At 37.4% G+C, this 20,088-nt stretch overlaps 1 protein-coding gene across 1 annotated transcript in view; it reads right to left on the reverse strand.

Annotated features, from left to right (window-relative positions):
- DOK6 (docking protein 6) overlaps nucleotides 1-20,088 on the reverse strand; it is a 184,101-nt gene that overhangs the window by 90,992 nt on the left and 73,021 nt on the right. The window contains exon 2 of the mRNA XM_063300222.1: nucleotides 11,147-11,254. Coding sequence (XP_063156292.1) covers nucleotides 11,147-11,254 — 108 coding nt within the window. The remainder of the gene's footprint in view (nucleotides 1-11,146; nucleotides 11,255-20,088) is intronic.

Genomic DNA, 20,088 nt, shown 5'->3' on the forward strand with positions numbered 1-20,088 from the left:
AGCCTTCTCATGATACACCTATCGCTGCCATAGTAGAGTCTATCTGTCCTAACTACCAGGAAACACACTGAGACAATGAACTGGTCTCTAATATTTATTACTAGTACTTAACAAGAATCCTAACAAACTGAAGAAGCGTGGGAAAAACCCAGACATATAACCCCCAAGGGTTAAGGCGGTCCCGATCTGTGTCTCTTTGAATGGCTGAACAGTTCCTCAGTGCTACGCATGCGCTTGACAGTCTGGGTGGGAGCCCCCTGCTCGCCATCCTTACTCATGACACTATCCACCTTGCTGTTGGTCATCCTCTTACCTTTCCCAATATTACAGACTTCTCAAGGGAGCTATGTGCTTGCATAATCTGTCCAAAATATGAGAATTTGAGTTTGGTCATGCTTTGACTAAGAGCTCTGTTATTTTTTTTTAATGATTCGTTTGTTTGTTTTCTTGACTATTCGTGGTATTCTCAGGAGTCTACTCCAACACCAATGTCCAAAAGCATAAATACTCTTTCTATCCTGATTCTTTAGAGTCACAAGAAAAACCATTGCCTGAACAATTTTGATATTTGTAGGTATAGACATGTCATGCCATCTGAATATCCTTTCCAAGGGCTTCACTGCAGCCTACCAAGTGATAATCTGTAGTGTGCTATTCCTGGTCCACTGGGACAAAGTATAAGCTCAACCAAGTTTCTTGGTTTATTAGTCTATAATTTCTTATGAAAGCCAAACCAAGAAAATTTACTACAAAAATTAGTTTAAAAACTAGGATCAAATATGTTTGCAATCCTAGAGGGAAAAATGCTGTTAATTAAGCTAAATATCATAGGAAAACTGGGGTTTAACAACTGTGGAAATCACTTATACTGATCATTAATGACAGATCCAAGAAATCTAGGATTAGGAATACCACAGTTAAACCAAGGTACATTATCTTTGTACATGAAGACTTACTTTGCTATCATATCTTAAACCTATCGATGAACAATTTTCTGTGTTGTCTTCTCCATTTTAAGCCATTTAAGTTAAAAGCTATTACAATATATTATAAATCTACAAATTAATTTCATAGTGCATGAAAGGGTAGTTCTTTTTCTTCATCCAAACTCTGATCTCTCTTAATCCTTTTACTTGCCTTTGCATTTTTTTTTTTTAGCTCTCCAACATATAATGTGATAAAACAGTCCAAAGTCATTAAAACAGTTTTAAATGGTTGTTATCACAGTTTTCTATTAGGGATTGGCAAAAGCCTCAATCTCACTTCAGATTAACTCAGAAATGCTTTGAAATCTTCTGAAAATGTTTAAGCCCTCAAATATACCTCAATTTTTAATAGTCAGCATAATAAAAAGCCACTAAATAGAATTTAGAGGATTAGCAATAGTACAGGTAAATTGATAAACCTTTGTTCCACGGATAATCTATTAGGATCGGGCTTCTTTCTCTACTAAAATATTTATCATGTAGTCTCTGAACCTTTATTCAAGAAAATAGAAGGAAGAAGTAGATAAATATGAAGGCAGGGAAAATACAGTGAAAAGGGGCAGATAATTTTTTTTACCGATCCAGATCTCAATGGAAGCAGAAGAATTTGGGAGGTTCTCAACTCTCAAACATTTCCACACTCCTGAAATTTCTAAAACCTTCAAGAATTTTCCAGGCATTTGAATTTAGGATTTTACATGAGGCTAGTTTAAAAATATGGGAGACTTTTTTAATGGCAGAAAATATACTTTCAATTTTCTTTGGAACTAAGTGACATGTGTAACTTGGCAACTTAACTGTTCAGGCTTGATTGTAAATATTTTATAGACAAACATCATGATGGGGTGTTATAAAAACTAGTGATTTATTCAGTGGTATCTGCAGAGGAAGCAAATTGTAATTGTTCTTTTCCACTCCCCTTTGGTATGTGTGTTGAAGTTGCATAGAGGGGACAGGACCACAATCATGCTGTCATGACCATCATGTTGTCTTTTGTGCCCCCCCCCCCGCCGACCCCAGGATGCTGCTGGATTTACTCCTACAAATGTTTTTAGTATGAACACCCTAGTGTTCAACCATGAAATTCATCCTATTTAAATGGAAGCACTGCCTTTTTTCTGGAAAAACTTCAATCCCCACATACTAGCCATATTAGTAGTGGGACCTATACCTTTTAATACTCCAAATATGATCTGTTAGGAAGTTCTTCTCTATAATAGTTTTCCAACTAACTTGAGTTCCCAAGGCCAGCTATATGACAAAATGTGCATCTCAAAGTGAAAATGTTTACTTTTTCCCAAGGAAAATTGTTTAGTTGAAATTAAGCAAAAACTAGCTTAACACAAAATGGTATATGAACCTAATTAACTAACTGAATTTATGCATGAACTGAAAACATACTTGCATGCTAACATCTTCAATATTCATAATTTTGCAACATAACTAAAAATGAGCTATAATGTATATTTCATATGAACATACTCACAAAAAGCTATATAAAAATATACATAAAATGCCTAATATTAGAAAAATTATTGCAAAGGATATACACACTATATCTATTTGTAAAATTTCTTTGCTTCTTTTATTTTAGGTAAAATCACAAACTATGAATTTTCCTTAGAGAAGAGATATGGTTGATTCATCTTGGATGCTTTTAAAACATTTGCTATCTCTTTTATTTCATCCCAAAGAATTTCATGATACTTGCTGATATTAGAAATTAGCAGTTGTAGTTTACTTTAATTGGATAATGATCTTCTTAAATTAACCAGTGTTATAGCCTAACTCATTTTGGGAAGACAACAATCCTGAAACACAATCAATACATGTATTAAATAATTCAATATAAACTGATGCCATATATGTTGAACTGAACTTCTGACCAGCTTTGCTCAATCTTGAAACTGAATAAATCTGAAATATGGCATTCCTTTTGCCTAACATACCTAAATCAGTATCTGTGCCAATCTGGATATACATCTCATTTAATTTTATCAATATCAATATTTATCTATCACTTCCATTTAACAAATGTCTTCCATGTAATTTACTGTTCAGGTCCATGTCCCTGTAATGTGGAATGGAAATCACATATTCAAAATATCTTTAGAATTAAAGGGTTAATTTAAATTTCCCTGTGCATTACTGACATAATACTGCCATTTTCTTTGGAATCCTTTTTCTGGCTGTTGGTTCATGTCTTTATAAGGTAAGTTGATGAAACAAGCATTTGCATTTTGTAAAGATCAGCTCTACATTTTCTAAAATGGCAGAAATGTGGGAAATTAAAGGGACTCCAAAACTATATACCCAATCTATGCTGAACTTGGCAAAGAATGGAAAAGATCTATAGAGGCAAGAATATGAAGCAATATAAAGTAGGAAGTTTTTCATTATTGTAATCCATATAATACTTATGAATGTAGGCATTTCTACTTAATTTTGATGCATTTCATGCTATGCCTTATTCATACTGAAATCTAAATGAATGTACATAAGAGTATATGTGATATATGATAAATAGCACCACATACATTCTGAGAAGCAATGATACGACTTCTTGTCACTTTAGTAGTAATTGGGTTCAGCTACCAATTTAAAAGAGTAATTCCCACATTCACTTAATTATTTCAAAGGTGAAAAGCAATTAAAGTCTCAAATTAATGAGATTTTTCTTAAGGAAAGACACAGTGTAAATTGAAATATTACTTCCCGAAGTCCCAAACATACTGTCACAATTTATTTACTATCAAGGTGTGCAACATCTTTTCAGGATTTAACAGAATATATCTAGTGATCACAATACAATATTAGGTATGTGCATCTGAAAATTTATGGTCTGAATGGATAAATGAAGAAAGATGATTAGGGAATGAAATCAGCATTTCAGACTTTAAAAAATAATAATTTAATAGTAAATAGAGTTAGCTAATGGAATTATGTCTACAATGTTGAGGAGGGGAAGCATTCCTAAATGGTCATTTCAGAAATACTTCAATTCAAACTAAAAGCAGTAAGCAGCTGGCTGATTTGGTTCCTGGATATTTGACAGGAAAACTCAGAATTCTTAAGAAGTATTTTGATAGCTGATTAAAAGATAATGTATTATGAGACAGGAATCCAATAAATCATCTGGTCAATTAATCAATCAATAATAAATTTATTGCATTTTCAGTATGAATTTATTTCTGAATTTCAACTTTATATTCTCCCATTCTAAGTATTTTTATCTAGTACTATCTCCTCACTATATTTATGCTAATTTCCCTGGTCAATTGTATTAAGTATCTTTCTGTATAGAAAAGACTTTTGAGATATGAAAATTCTCATTTACAGCCTTTTAGGATAACTGAATGACCCAGGTATACATTAGAATGCTCTAAAATTTTGTTATTAAGAATTATATCTGTCTAACATGATTAAAGATGCCAAGTAATGAATCAATCTCTCATGATAATCCATTTTTGAAGTTTTGATGATTCTATCAGCTTTCATTTGCATGTCTGTAATATTTGGGAAGGTGATCTCTATAAAGTTTCCTAAAAGTAGAAAAAAATGTTCTCAGATATATATTATAAAAGATAGATGTACAAAGAATGAAGAACTTATGATACCTTAAAGATAGTTTTGATTAAGCTTTTACGACCCAAATCATTCTAAAACATAGAGTCAACTTTATGAATGCTTTATATCATTACAACTCTGTTATTAAGATGTCACAAAATTCTTTGCTTCTGTTGTATCATCTAGCGCTATAGAAATCCAAAAAATAATAAAATAAAGTAATTTTAATAAGTTAGTCATTACTTTCATTTCATCTTTTTGTTAATCAGTTCAAAGGTTTTTACTACCATACATTTCTTTTACTGTACTATGCAATACAATTATGATAAAAGCAGAGCAGAAATGCATTTGAACCTTCACTTCTACATGGAGTCCAAAGGTGAAAAAATACATTTTAAAAGACTGTACTTTTTCTATTACTTCAGAACATGGATTAAGCATGACAATGTCTCTTTGAACCCACACAATCAATCTGCTCGATCAGGGCAAATTATGCATATTGGTAGTTTTTGCAGGGCAGTAAGGCAGTTTCATCAAACCAAGATATTTTACTCTGGTTCCCAAAACACACCGGTAGCACTGCCAGAACTGCTGCCTAATCCATAAAGGCTGCCAACAGAATGAAGTTACATTCTCTATGCCAAGAGCACAACTGAAAAGCCAAAACATAATGTATGACTGTTGCAGGGTTTCTAAAAACCTGAGAGAAGAAGAAAGGTGTTCATATATCAAATCTCAGTGTACAGTTTAATGGATATTTAAAGACTGATATTCACCATTTTAATAATACATTAAAATTATCCAGATAGCATAGAAAAATGATTCACCAGCTGTTATGTTAATGAAAAAGGTAACACTGAAGTCATATACCATAAAACAGAACTGTCAGAACCTTTTCCTCTATCACAAATGATGCTACAAAAAACTATTTGTTCACTAATAACGAGAAAATATCACCCACACTTCTTTATTCCTCCCCATTTGGGAGCACTGCATTTCTTTAAACCATCTTCAAATAATATTTTTTTATTCTCACGGTTTTTTTCACATGGCATTATATGTCTGAACATGTATGTGTGTTTGTAATTATTGCTTCAAACAATCTGGTTAGACCTGAAAGGATGGAAAATATCATAAAAACAGTATGATGCAATTTTAACATAATTTTAACATAATTTTGAAACAAGGAAGCAGAGATATTTTCACATTTTTAGAAATACTATGAATGTGCTGGGACTAATTTTAATGTATTTTTAACCAACTGTTTACCTGCTCTTATTGTTCTATTTGTTTACTGGTATCTTGAGAGCTGTTTCAGCATTTCGCCATAATTATAATGGTTTCCATTTCATGTAAATTATTGGTAATTTTTTTTGTTTATGATATTTTGTGATATATTTTTCTATTGTAAGCTGCCCCAGGTTTCACAATGTAGATTGTATACAAATATTATATAATCAGTAAATAAAGGTAGAACGTATCTTAAACAAATAAACAACAAATGGTAATATGCTTTACTACAAAGTCAGTTCTTGTTCAACAAGGGACCAATGAGACTTAAATGTCATATAGAATTAAATGAACCACAGAACAATGATCTTAATCAGATTGATAAAATGGCTGAATCTAGCCTAGTGGCAACTTTTACCAAGCTAGAAAGAACTCTTTTGTCAGCATCCTTCAGCTGCCTCGTGCTAGAAATAACTCTTTATCCAGCATAATTCAACTGCCTCCTGAAACCATCAAGAGAGTGGCTATGTATCTGTTAACTCAGAAACGCAGGAGGAAAGTCTAGAATAGGCCTGCAGAACTTGTAGAGGGAAAAGGCCTACACTGATAAATTAAAAATCTTTGTGGGTTGCCAAGGAATACGGGTGGCTAGTGGAGCATCGGCAGCGCTGTTGCTGGCAGTGGTAGTAAGACTTGGAGGTGCCCGGCATGTCTTTCAGAGTGGTGGCAGTGAATGTATTACTTTTTAAAATACGCTGCTGGGCTGCCCAAGGCTGCTTAGTGCGCTGCATACAGCCCGCAGGCTGTATATTGTACAGGCCTGGTCTAGAATTTATTTTGGAGCATACATCTATCTGAAGACATTGAGTTTTTGCATCGCAAAGGACATATTATCTGTTGTGTATATGGCTTTATTTTTGCCTGCAAAAAAGATTCTAAATTAATTGAGCCATGTCCTGGTGTGAAGTCTGACAGCCTGAGTTAAAGAGCCTATAAAATCTCAAATGACTCGTTGTTTGTTCAAGTATGCTAATGTTCTAAGGTAAATATTATTCATACTATATAATATCCAAATGAGTGCCTCAATAGCATGTGCGATTTCTGGTGAGGTGTGATGGGCTTCATAATTTGTTGACTTAACAAAACTACCATGCCGTATGTGTGCATATATGTAACAACAATTATTTTTAAGGTACATTAATTGTACACATGGCAAACATCCTCTTTAATGCATTATTCCTCTGCATGACCATAGGACATTTGGAAACTCAATTAAGTTCTTATGCTTCCAAAGCATCCTTTCTTAACTTTCTGGTACGTTAATCGCCATAAAAAGACCCAAGGTCTCTTGGGACAAGAATAAAATAAGTATGGTATTTGAGGAATGACACTAGAAAGCATTCACAATGCTCAATACATTCAAATTTCATTCTGCCTGAGTCAACTCCTTATTCAGGAATTGCCATTAATTGTCTGTTTTAATGAAAGTAATTTAAATTGCTTCTCTTTTCATCTGATTTCAAATTAAATGAATGTTATTTTATTTATTTATTTATTTTTCAAACTGCTATTTCCAATTTTATTGGTTGACAAAGTGACTTTTTTTAGTATAGTTGTCATATTCAATAAACTTGTTTTGGATATATTGATTGTGTGCTGATTATTTCAACCCTAATTTAACAACATATTCTATTTGCAAATAATTTCAATTTTAAATTTTTCTGTACAAAAACAAAACAAAACAAAACAACATATTTAAGAGCAGTTATCATTATATATAAAAAAATCTCCATCCTCCAAGCCTTTGTTATAGTTAACAAACAGATGCTTTGTGATTAAAAAAAGACTGGGTACATTTGATTGTGTATTACTATGGCATTAATACAAATATTGGAGCAGTGTATAAAAAATGAAGGTGCCCTAGATGCCTACTTACTATATCCATACAATTTTCCTTCCCAGCAGCATTGTGGAAGGGTTTGCTATTCTCTTCTTTTAGCATTTTTTTTCCCCAGCTTAGTCAACAGTCGTGGAATTCCCAGGTGGTTCCCCATCCAACCCCATCCAATTCTGCTTAGCGTCCGAGATCAGCCAGAGTTAACTAGGTGTTACATCTGCTGTGGCAATAATGGTTTTTGTGTCAATACTATGGAAGTACTTTGACATTACCTTCTTCTGGTTTGCCTGTTTCAATTTCCAAGTCTGGCTTACAACCTTGTAATTTCCTGGTGGTCTTCCAACCAAGTGTTAGTCAGGTTTGACCCTTCTTAGTTTCTGAGTTCAGACAAGTTTGACTAGATGGCATTGCCATCTAAGACCGCCAAACTCAAAGGCTTTCTTTTTCCTAAAAAATTAAACTAATTCCTTTTCTTCCATTCCTCCCCTAGATGTACCCTTGAAAAACTTCAAGTACAACTGCAGATCTGCTTAGTTTATTGCAGTATTTCCTTCCTTCCTTCCATAAAATTGGTATGGGGAAAGAAGCCAGCAAAAGAAGGTTTGAGGTTTGCAAATGGGTCACATCAGGCAGTAGCTGGAACTATTCTAGCAAAGAATCGTCCACATAAGAAGCAGTTGGTCACAGTCCAGAATGCTGGTGACAGCTCCATTTTCAGTCATATGCTCACTTCCCTCTTAGCGTAACCTAGAACAAGCGATATGCTGCTTCCCAGTGCATACATAGACACATCAACAGTACACATTACCTTGTTGTACAGAAGACAATACAGACCTCCTATGGTGACTGTTAGTAAAAGGATTGGAAAACATTCTAAAAGCCATGCTCTGTATGCTTTCCCTACTTTGCTTTAACAATCCCAAAATGAGAAAGTTAAAGGGATATAAAATTTAGAGGAATAGAGAAAAGATTCTATGGGTACAGGAGCTAGGACTGGGTGGAAGGAAGGAATCTTGCTGTGCTTGGAGAAGAACTCTTCTCAACTTCCTCCCTTCCCTTGCTTTTAAATAATGCCACCTACTTATACTGATGAAGCTGTGTAAATAAAAGCAGAAATGTACAGCCCTGTTGTAGGTGTGACTATAACTGAGAGATGCATGGGGAGAGTTTTCTTGCAGTCTGAAGCTGCCTGGTGTGACACCCTGAAGTTTCTTGTTAAGAGATCTGGAAAGGCTTTTTCCTTTGAACTCCTTAGCTGAGTATCTAAAGCCAAACGGAAAATAGCAGCTGGCTACATGTGCCTGAAGTTACAACAGCTAGACCAGATCCGATACAGCAATGTGAAAGTGAGGAAGAGGCCCAGCAGGAGAGAAGCAGTAGATCTGGGACAATCCAGTGGCAATAGGCCTTTGAAGAGGCTCTTTGATGGACACCTAGTGGGTGGGCAGAAGCAGTTCAGCAAATGAGTCCTAGGAAGAATTCCTGCAGCTGCAAATGGGGCAGGGCAACGGCCATTGAAAAGGTCCTACAGCAGTCCAAGTGAGGTGGGTGTGGTCTTCTAAGAGGCCCCTGAGAGTAAGGAGTGTGGGTGTGGCCTAAGAGACCCCTACCAAATAGCTCCAAGAGGAAGGACCTACCAAAAAGGCCAAAGTGGCAGGCAGCCAAACAAAGATTCTAATGGTACAGAGTGGGTGCCAGCTACTAAACAGAGTGGACCGTAGTGGGCACAATGCCAGGAAAAAGCCGTAAACAATAGATCTGTCATATTTGTGCATGGTAATGATCTGCACTTCCTTTCTGCCTCAGGCACAGAATAAAACCTTTGCCAACTGAGCACAGCAGCATTGCTTGATATTGCTGTCAGCAACAATGCTTCTTAAAAAAATGTATCTGCTGGAACAGAAAACAGCACACAAGGTTCAATAAAACATGGCCTTAATTTATTATTACTTAACAAAAACACCAATAAAATCCTTAGAAACACAACCACCTCCTTTTAATCAGGGTATGAAGTACTCACACAATTTATAAATTAAATATTAACAAAAATCTACTGACTGTGCTGAGATTAAGATTTGGAAGCTCTAGCTTTGAGCCATATTTATTAGTGGTATCCTGTAACTGTCCTTCAAGCTAATTTGGACTCTTTTTCAGTTCCTGCAGATAGTAGTAGAAACATTTTATAAAAAATTGAAAGGAGCTTTACCAAATTCCTGGTACTATTTACTGGGCTATTTTATCCTTTAAAAATGGGATTTGATTAAATATCTCATCTCAAGTACATTCTTCCTGAATTAAAACTGAGTGATAAATAGGTTTAATAAATAATCTACCAACTTTCTTTTTTTCAAAATTCAAGGAAGCCCAAGGCATATATGTCGTCAAAAACAATCCAATCTTCAAGTTCAGTAGGTAAATATTTTAAAAGGAAGTTGACAGTTGAACATCTAAACAAAATGTAGCATTTTTGTATAGCTATCAGATATTCTTATTTGTAAGTTTTCATAGAAAGAACTTCCAAAGTTCTTCCAGCAAAAAATTGAACATAAAGTAGTTCATGAATGTAGATCCTTAATTTTCCCCCTGACATGTTAAGCTATGGCATGTTTATTAGGATATGTATGTTTGTGGGCAGTACTGCATAGAAGTAAAATGGCTTCTTCTATGTGGTTACCATAAAACATTACTTCATTCCAAGAGGGCATTTAATCCATTCTATCCTAAACAATTTGTCAGATAGTGCTTTTCCTAGGCAACTTTCAACTTCCATGAACCGTGTCTCTGGACAATCTATCATACAGAAATAGAGAAAAGTTATAGTCTAGCAGTTTCACTAATATGTTAGATTTAATATATAGCAAGCTCACTGTAAGAGGCCTACTCAAATAAGCAGCCGTTCACAATTCTATTGAGGTGCTACAACAGGTAATTTTAAAAAATTGCTATTATACACTCAAAATCTCACCTTACTGCAGCTCAGCATTAAAAATATTAGAAGAATTCTTTTGAAAATACAAGTAAACACAGGCTAAGTAAAATATTGAATGAATTAGTTATTTTGTTGATATACAAATGGAAGGAAAAGTTTCCATCTACTGAATGACAGACAGTAAGATACTGTAGCAAGAGTCCAGTGTCTAAACTGTGGTACTTTTATACATGCGTTTTCTCAAAATCTTTTCAGTCCCAGGCGTATACTTAAACTGCTTTGTTAACCCCTTACGAAAATGGTTCGGACATTTAAACACACTGATATTTTGTGTTTAAGCTTTATATTGAATTATAGTTAATTACTATAGATTACAAACTGTATCATTAATTAATTGTGCATGCTTACAGAAAGGATGGAAAGAAGACAAGCATGTTTCATAATCTGAGCCCACATCAACAGTATCAGGAAGTGCTACTTCCACTTTATATGTGTCAGAAATGGTTTAGCTTTCTGCCTAATATAGTTATTACTTACCTTGTGAAAATTTCTGAAATATGCTGCCTTCTCATCTGGAAACTTTTCTAGCCTTCTAGGCCCTTTACTAGAAGCTTTCTTGAAAACCAGCCAACATCTTCTGAAAATCTACAGGAAAAAAAAAGAAAAAAAAAAAGATTACCATCCTTTTTGAACTGTGGTGTTGGAGGAAAATTCTGAGAGTGTCTTGGACTGCCAGAAGATCCAACCAGTCCATCCTCCAGGAAATAAAGCCAGACTGCTCACTTGAGGGAATGATATTAAAGGCAAAACTGAAATACTTTGGCCACATAATGAGAAGACAGGACACCCTGGAGAAGATGCTGATGCTAGGGAGAGTGGAGGGCAAAAGGAAGAGGGGCCGACCAAGGGCAAGGTGGATGGATGATATTCTAGAGGTGACGGACTCATCCCTGGGGGAGCTGGGGGTGTTGACGACCGACAGGAAGCTCTGGCGTGGGCTGGTCCATGAAGTCACGAAGAGTCGGAAGCGACTAAACGAATAAACAACAACACCATCCTCAGGATCCTCATATCGTAGCTCTTTCAATATGGTAACAAATCTATTTGTTTTTGTACATTTTCCTACATTTTATTTATAAATAAAATTTAGAAATAAATAAACAAACATTTAATTATTTCGTGTATGATGTCAAGTAGTGAAAAACATTCATAGTTTTTAGAGTATTTTGTGTCCCCAGTTTCATTCTCAGTCTCAAGAACACCTAGATAGTTTAGACAACAGAAAAGTAGCACCTCTCTAGTACTAAATTATTTTTCAAGATCATGTATTATACTATTGCAAAGTTGGTTTGGGTACAAATACCAGCTTCACTGATAAACATACCCTAGGCATGCTGATTCAGAAGTAGATCTCACTAAATCAATAGGCTTTACTCTGAGCTAAGCATGCACCAGATTTTTGCCTGTGCTATTAAACTATATCTTGTATAATAGAAAAAAAAATTATGCACTGAAATACTAGTTTTAGCAATGTTTTAGAGTCAGTTATTAAAATAAAACTGACGATATTTTCTTTGATATTCCTCCAGCCCCTCTTTAGCATTCACAACTAGTTTAACATCAATGTGCTAATTATCTCAACGATATATTCACTAACCAACTTGGCCCAGCCCCTAAGAGAACATACATTATTTCGGTGTGGGGAGGGCAAGAGGGGTTCAGAACTAGGCAGATGTTCAGATGAGACGGGAATTGTGCTAGGAGACTGCATGGAGCTATTCTTGTAGCAGCAACTTTATCCTACAAGTTTATCTCCAGAAATAATGTTACAATGTGGCAGACTTCCAGTAAACCTAGTAGAAAGTGAATACCCAGAGGAACTGCTCTTCATGTTCTCTGATATCTAGTGTTTAATTAATACCTAATTTACAGTGGTTTCACTTTCTGGTCCTTGAGTAACAAGAGGCTCTTCTGTGTTCTACATCTCCAAGGTATTAGAATCTGTTGTCTTTTCTCTTTGTTAATTTGTCTCACTATTGTTAATGCTGATCAGTGTATTCAGCATCTGATCCTTTTAATCTAATTTATACTTACTCCTTTTATTTGAATATTTGAAACAGAGATCAAGAGCAATGCTTTAAAATGCTACTTTTATGGATTATCTAGTTTCTTTTGCCCTGAACTTGAAATGTCTATGAATTAAAAAAAAAAAAAAAACCTTCTGTGCAGCAATATTATATTTAATTATTAGTTAAAAAAAAGTTTGTTTATTCCTTTAGCTATGAATAATGACTGGCAAGAATTCTTGTCAGGAAGCTTGCATGAGAGTACTGTAACAAATTATAATAAAAACAGGAAGACCTTTTAAAAGATTGCCGAAAGTATAGTATTCTATAGAAGAAGACCACGATGATTCAAAAACCTGGTAGTATTTTCAAGACTAACTCCACCCTCAACTCCATGACTATTTTTCTGAAAATGCATGATACTTCCACAAGCATGATACTTCCACAAAGCTCACAGGTTGACCTTGGGCCACGCACTACCTCTCCGACTAACCTATTTCAGAGGTTTGCTATAAAGTTAAAATAAAATGAACAATTTATGCTTTCTTGAGCTGCTTTGAGGAAAGGTACAATATCAATGAAAGAAATCATTGTCAATTCAGTATGCACTGGAATTATTAAATCTATTGAAAGCGATGCAATTTGGATATTCCAACTGTAGTTAAAAGTATTTGCAGCTGGGTGTTCAGCTAAAGTAAATTGTAGGTTTTTAACATTTATTTCAGCTGATAAATGAATCCAGCATTTTAAGCATTTGTTATTTGCTCCAGGGTTCTATTTTTGTTCTTAGTTTAGCCTGTATACAGTCAAAAAGGCAATCCTTGTAAGGTGGAATAAATAAGTAGTAAGATCAGGAAGATGAGGAGTATTATGCATTACAAATGAATGTATATTTACACAAGACATCTTGTCAGACAGAAACACAGTTAACTGTTCAGGTACTGTTAGTTATTCTGTTATCTCTGATCCACTTTTAGCTGCCACTGGTTGTAATCAAATACAGATTACATACGTGGGACATAATAGCAGTGGTGACTGCAGAGGAATTCAGTGTCAGCCTTTCAACAGAAAAAATATGTATATGTATATGTATATGTAACTTCAAGTAATTGTTCCATGAAATTAAAACCAAAATGTTCCACAATACATACTACCTAACCAAATGCTTATTCAGTCAGAAAGAACAGAAGGACCCTGCAACATATCACCCGAGCATGGGTAAGAGCCATATCTGAGCCTATTTCATGGCGATAAGAGCATAAAATGTCAGCATTTCTCTGCGTTTATTGCATTTGCAGACTGCTGTCCAGCAGCCCTTTAAAATGACAAGTACCCTACTGCGGAAGTTTCTCAAGCTTTCTCAGTTCACAGCACCCTTAGTGTCCCAGTAATCTTTTCATGGTACCCCGAGGCCAAAACTGTGATCTATCTCAAGCTCATAGTTTGCGATCCTGTGGTGCCCCTGTGAGTGCATTGCAGCACTATGGACAGAGTTTGGGAACTGTGGCCCTACTGGATAAGAATGAGCCCATCTAAGGGGCTGCTGTGAAGAATTTGGAGGACAAACTCACTCAGATCCACTCAGAGTTTGACACCAGCTGAGCAAGTCCAGTGTCAGGAGGTGACTGAGACTTCATCCTGCAGTGTTATCTGATATGAGTTTGATCCTGTAACTTCTGAGGAAGTGGATAAGGTCCTCTGCAGTATCGGCCCAGACATCTGTAGTCTGAACCCCTGCTCCATCTGGTTAATGAAAGCCTCCAGAGAGGTGATGGAGAGCTGTATCAAGGCAGTAATAAATGTGTCATTGGGAGAGGAATTGTAGTGAGCAGACAGGAACTGTTACCCCTGTTTTTGCAAGAGGTAGTGGCAGCACCTTCTTAGTATGTCATTGCTTAACCAGATATACAGACAATTATTAGCCTGTCTCCATGTCATGAGTGCCGTTGAGCTGAAGACATCAGCGCAATGGCACACATGACAATAATGAGGAAACAGGGGAAGGGGCTCAAGATAAGCAGCCATCAACTCACAAAGACGAAAGGAGAAGATACAATGGCTAAGCGGATCGCGAGGCACACCCAAGCTGTTAGCGCTAGCGCAACGGAGATCGCCCAGCTGACAGCAATCACCGGATGAATAGGGAAACCGATGATGGGCGATCCCGGAGCGCCAGCGGGGCCTCGCAACCCCTCACCTACCGGCAAGACAGCATGTGGGACAAAGGGGGGGGGTGACATAACCTCGAGTGAGGGGGCGCTGACCGGCGCGGGGTATTTAAACCCCGCACCGGCGCGCTCCTGTCACTCTCAGCTTTTTTCTACTACTGTAACTACGCTATGAATAAACCAGAGCCTGCTTCATCTGAACCAGTGTCTGTGTGTTACTCGGCGGTAGGCAGTGCATGACACTCCAATCTCCCCTTCTGGGAGAAGGTTGTACAGAAAGTGATTGAACTGCAACTGCACAGGGCCCTGGAGGAAACATTATCTGGACCAACTTTACTTCTGTTTCAGGACTGGGCTCAACACAGACACAGCACTAATTGTGCTTATCAACTATTTCTGGTGGTACTGGCATAGGATAGTGTGATCCTCCTGTCCTGCTTGATCCTTAGTGACTTTTGATCTATCACAATAGCCTTAGCTATCTCTGACAAATGGGAGGCATTGTATTATTTCATTCACCTCCTTCCTGAAAACATGTATTCAGCTGGGGAAGGAAGAGGTTGAGCCCTAGACCCCCTCAATTTGGGGGTGCACCCAATTTGAGGGTGCCTCTCCCCCCTCCTATTCAACATCAAGCTGAAGCTGCTGAGCAAGTTCATCTGGGAGCACAGGGTCAAATTTCATCTGTATGCTGATGAAATGCACACCTTGACCTCCATACAAATAAATGATACTGTTGAAGCGCTGTTCAGGTGCTTGGAGATTGTCCATGTCTGGATGGGGAAGAACAGGTTGCAACACAATCCCACCAAGACGGAATGGCTCTGGGTTTGAAGGCCAGCTGTTTCCAGTGAGATTCCATCATTAATTCTGAACAGGATTGCACTCCCTGTCAGACAGTCGGTTCACAATTAGGGGGTCCTCCTAGATTCCTGCTTAGGAATGGGTGACAGCTATGCTTCAACTAGTGTGTCAATTGAAACCTTTTCTGGAATAGTAGGCATTACTCACTGGCACTCATGCCTTAAGTCACTTCTCAATTCGAATCGAATTATCCATTCAGTTGTATGGCAATCCCATAAGCCAGCTCTCTCCATGAGTTCTGATTTCACTTCTCAATTAGACAACTGCAATGCACTCTAAATGGGACTGACATTTTAGGTCATTCAGAGCATTCAGAATTTGCAGCTGGTCCAGAATGCAGCAGCTCAATTAATGACAAATACACCTTGAGTGTCCTTATCTGAGCAGGTATGCATGCACAGAGAAATGTAGCTGTTATGTCCACCGTTCCAATGTTGCCGGTACATCGTAACGTTTCGCATGTCATTTGGCTGATGCATGTTTCGTCTGGGAGGGGAGGAGGATTCCATCTCGTGGGATTGTTATATGTTAGTAGCTGGACTGGAATGTGTTTGGGTTATCTCGTGTGTTCAAGGTTCCTTTCCCAGGAAAATCAGTAGAAACGGTTACCAGCACCTGGGGGGGGGGGGGGAGCTTGCAACAGCAGGGCGAGGGGAGGGATTATGTTTGAGCCGAGGGTTTTTAGTTTGTATTTGGCGCGCTTTTACTCATTCTCAGCTTTCTCTGTATTTGTATACTATTCTTTAATAAATCAGATATCATTAAGTTCCTGCTTGTGAGTCTGAGTCTATTAGAGTAGGCAATCATTACAGTAGCAATCAAATGGATTTGCTTGGGAAAGCAGAATGCAGGCAGCAGCTGCAGGGTGCAGAGATGTGTGCACACACATAGTCCTACTCAGCCCCAAAGTCCTATGTAGCTTGCCCATATGGTCTTGCTGGTAGTCAAAAGTCCAGAGAAATGAGCGAAAACATTGTCTTCAGTTACAGTCTGAGGATCAGAGAGCTGTAGCAAAATTGTCACAAAGGAGTAGAGTTTCCACAAGCAGGAGTTCAGGGCAAAAATGGACAGAGATTCAGGTAAATGGAGTGGTTATTTCCAATGAGAGAGACCAGGCTAGCAAATAGAGCCCAAGCCACTCAGTCAAGGCTGGGAATGACCCTGGCGTGCAAAGACACATGCTGAATGCTGTTCCCTACTCTCCATTGCACACATCATGCTCTGGGTCTGGGTGATCTTTCCAGCTGCAGTTTCTCATCATCTAACAGTGGACGCAGCTGATCCTCGTGACTTCTGGAGCAGTCTCAGGTGCCTGAGTGCTCAAAGCTTCCTCAGGCTGAAGTAAGCTCTCCCAAAGCAGGCTCTGATGTGTCAGACTGCTCTGAATAGAGTTGGCCATGACATCAAGGCACCTGTCTAACACTTAAACTCTGTTGGCTGCACTTCTTGCCAATTGGCTTCTGGGTGCAATTCAAGGGGCTGCTTTTCATGGTTTGGGCCCTGGGACTGCCCAAACCATGTTTTGTGGGACTGCCTTTTCCCTGTAATGTCTCCCTGTGCAATAAGAACAATGTAGTAGACTGGGCTTTCTATGTGTCCCCTCATTTCCACCTGATACATAATTGGCTCCTTCCCTTCTGGCTTTTTGGAAGCTGGTGAAAACCTGACGATTCCATCAAGTCAGGAAGGCTGGACTGCTTTAACTGCCTCTTGGTTGGGAGAGTGGGCTTCTTTTTATTATTGTTAATGTTTTTAACATGACTCCCAGTTCCACAGGAATATTCTAGTGGTTGTTTTTAATTGCTTGTATGTTTTAATCCCAATTACATATTGGGGAGTGGTATGCTGCTCAACTGGCAGACTTGTGAGGCCAATAAATCAATCATCAACCTTGCTGTACAGAGTGTCCCCTGCAGGAATCCATCCAGTTAGTGATGCATTAGTTTGGCGTTTCCTCTTTTTAAACAAATATTTCCCTGTTTCATTTCACTAGCTGATGGTCAACATTCCATACCTACTGATCACATCTAGGGATTCCATCAGAGGGGGATGCCCCCTCCATTCATTTTAAAATATTCTGTTAAACATTCTGCAATATAAACATTGGAAATTTATTATAGAGGCATTTCAAATTATATGCACACTGACTTAGAAGCTACTCATATAAATTTATTAGGTTTGGTTTTCAGTAGACCAACACAATATCGACTTGCTGCAAAGAAAATAGGTAAGATCCTCTGAACTGCTTTATTAGAATAGATTTTGATATAGATGACATCCAAGTGATCACTGTATCTGTTTACTCCTCTCTGAAGGTGAACAAGAAACAGGGACAGAGAGGTGTGGCACAGGGATTTATAAAAACAGACTAGCGAGATATATTCTATCTCAATCACAAGAGAACAGGATGATAGAAAATCAGATGAAATCAACTGCCCAATCTTCACTTTGTACATAATATGGTTTATGCGTTTCAGTTAAAGCATTTTGTATCCCACACAAACCCACGTCTTCCCACTTCATGTTCCTTATTCTCTCACTCATTTCATGCACCATTTTTTTTGGTCTTCCCTCCCCTTCCCCATCCCTCTTTTCTCCATCTCCTTTCAGCTTGAATGAAGCTCATGCTGCCATTAGATGGCATGGCTGACTGGCTATTCCGCATCTGTATCTTGTCTATCTCATATAAGGACACATTGTACTAAACCTTACATACAGGAGAAATTCCAGAACTATCAGCATAAGTTGTCCTAACTTTGCTAATATATGGAATAAAACTACCAGATGAAATTACATAGAACACTACCTTCCGTAGGTGTAAAATACACCATATAAAATTATTCTTACATGGATTTCATATAATGCTTACATTTATTCACTATAATAAAAGGGGAAATTCAGTCACTGATATAGTAAATATAATTTACTTGCATATAATTTTAATTAATATAGTTTTACTGATATACTGGGTACATATTATACAGTAGATACATTCAAGCAAATTACAGCTTGCCAGAATGAATAAAGAAATATAACTATAGATATTTATGAGTCCATATGGAGTGTGGGGGTATATGAATAAACTAGAAATACAAAATAGTATGAGGTACAACAGGAGATTTCTGTATTTGTGCCCACTGGATTTTCCTTTTCTCACTATAATGTTTCTCCTGTTACACTGATCAGTTTTTGTAGGGGACATATAATTCCACTTACAGATGTTACAGATTAAAGAAAGCACATAGGCCTAATCCTATTTTTAATACCTCAACAACAATCCAAAACCTTTTTCAACCCCAATGTATTAATGTAACAACTTTTCTCTTAAGTTTGCAACACGTTCTTTACTTATCATTATAATCAGGGAAAAACAAAAACAAAGATACTGCACAGAAACATCTGGCTTTGAGACTATTTCATACCATATTAAAAAAGAAAAGGAAAAAAAAGGCTGTGCTAAGCATTTTAAAGCCAATGGTTTGGTTGAATTCTAGGCCATCCATCCTCCCTTTTCTTACTTTTTACCTTCTTACCTCCTTCCATTCTGAGCTTAGGGTCTTATACTACAGTACAAACTTAATCTGAGAGAAAAACTGCTAGTAAAATGAAGTGAATCAGTCCTGTACGAAGCTAACAAAAATGCAAACATACATTACAAAAAAGGAAAGGAACAAGTCAATACAGGTGGTCCTTGCTTAATAACCACTCGTTCAGCGACCATTCAAAGTTATGACTGAACAAATGGCACTTACAACTGGTCTTCGAAGTTGTGGCCACTGCAGCATCCCCGCAGTCACATGACTGCAAACCGGGTGCTTGGTGACTGGCTCGCAATTACGACATCCCAGCATCCTGCAATCATGTAATCGCCATTTACAACTTCCACTGCCAGCTTCCGACAAGCAAAGTCAATGGAGAAGTTGGCAGGAGGTTGCAAATGGGAACCAAGCGACCTTGTGCTTAACAATGTTGTGGGATTCGCTTAACAACCAAAAATGCTGGAACTGCCATAGTTAAGCAGCACAGTCACATGATGTTGTGCTTTATGATTGCGCCACTTAGCGATAAAAATTCTGGTCCCAATTACTGTTGTTAGCTGAGGACTACCTGTATGTTCAATACATATGAAGCAATGTACTTTATAATATATCGTGACACAGAATCAAACTTGCTGGAACTGAAGTATCAAATTTAGATTGTACCCCTTCCAACTGCACAAAATTGTGTATATGAAGATCTGGGCCAAAGCCTTAGCCTCAAATGCCTTAATGGCTGTAGTTAACTCTACAGTTTGGAAATTTGATGATGGCTATGATACTTCTTTGGATAGTAGGTACAACCAACTCAGCCTGAGCCTTCCAGGAACCTATAGCCTAGAAAA

Source organism: Candoia aspera, chromosome 3 (genome assembly GCF_035149785.1).
Source record: "Candoia aspera isolate rCanAsp1 chromosome 3, rCanAsp1.hap2, whole genome shotgun sequence".
NCBI classification, from domain to species: domain Eukaryota; kingdom Metazoa; phylum Chordata; class Lepidosauria; order Squamata; family Boidae; genus Candoia; species Candoia aspera.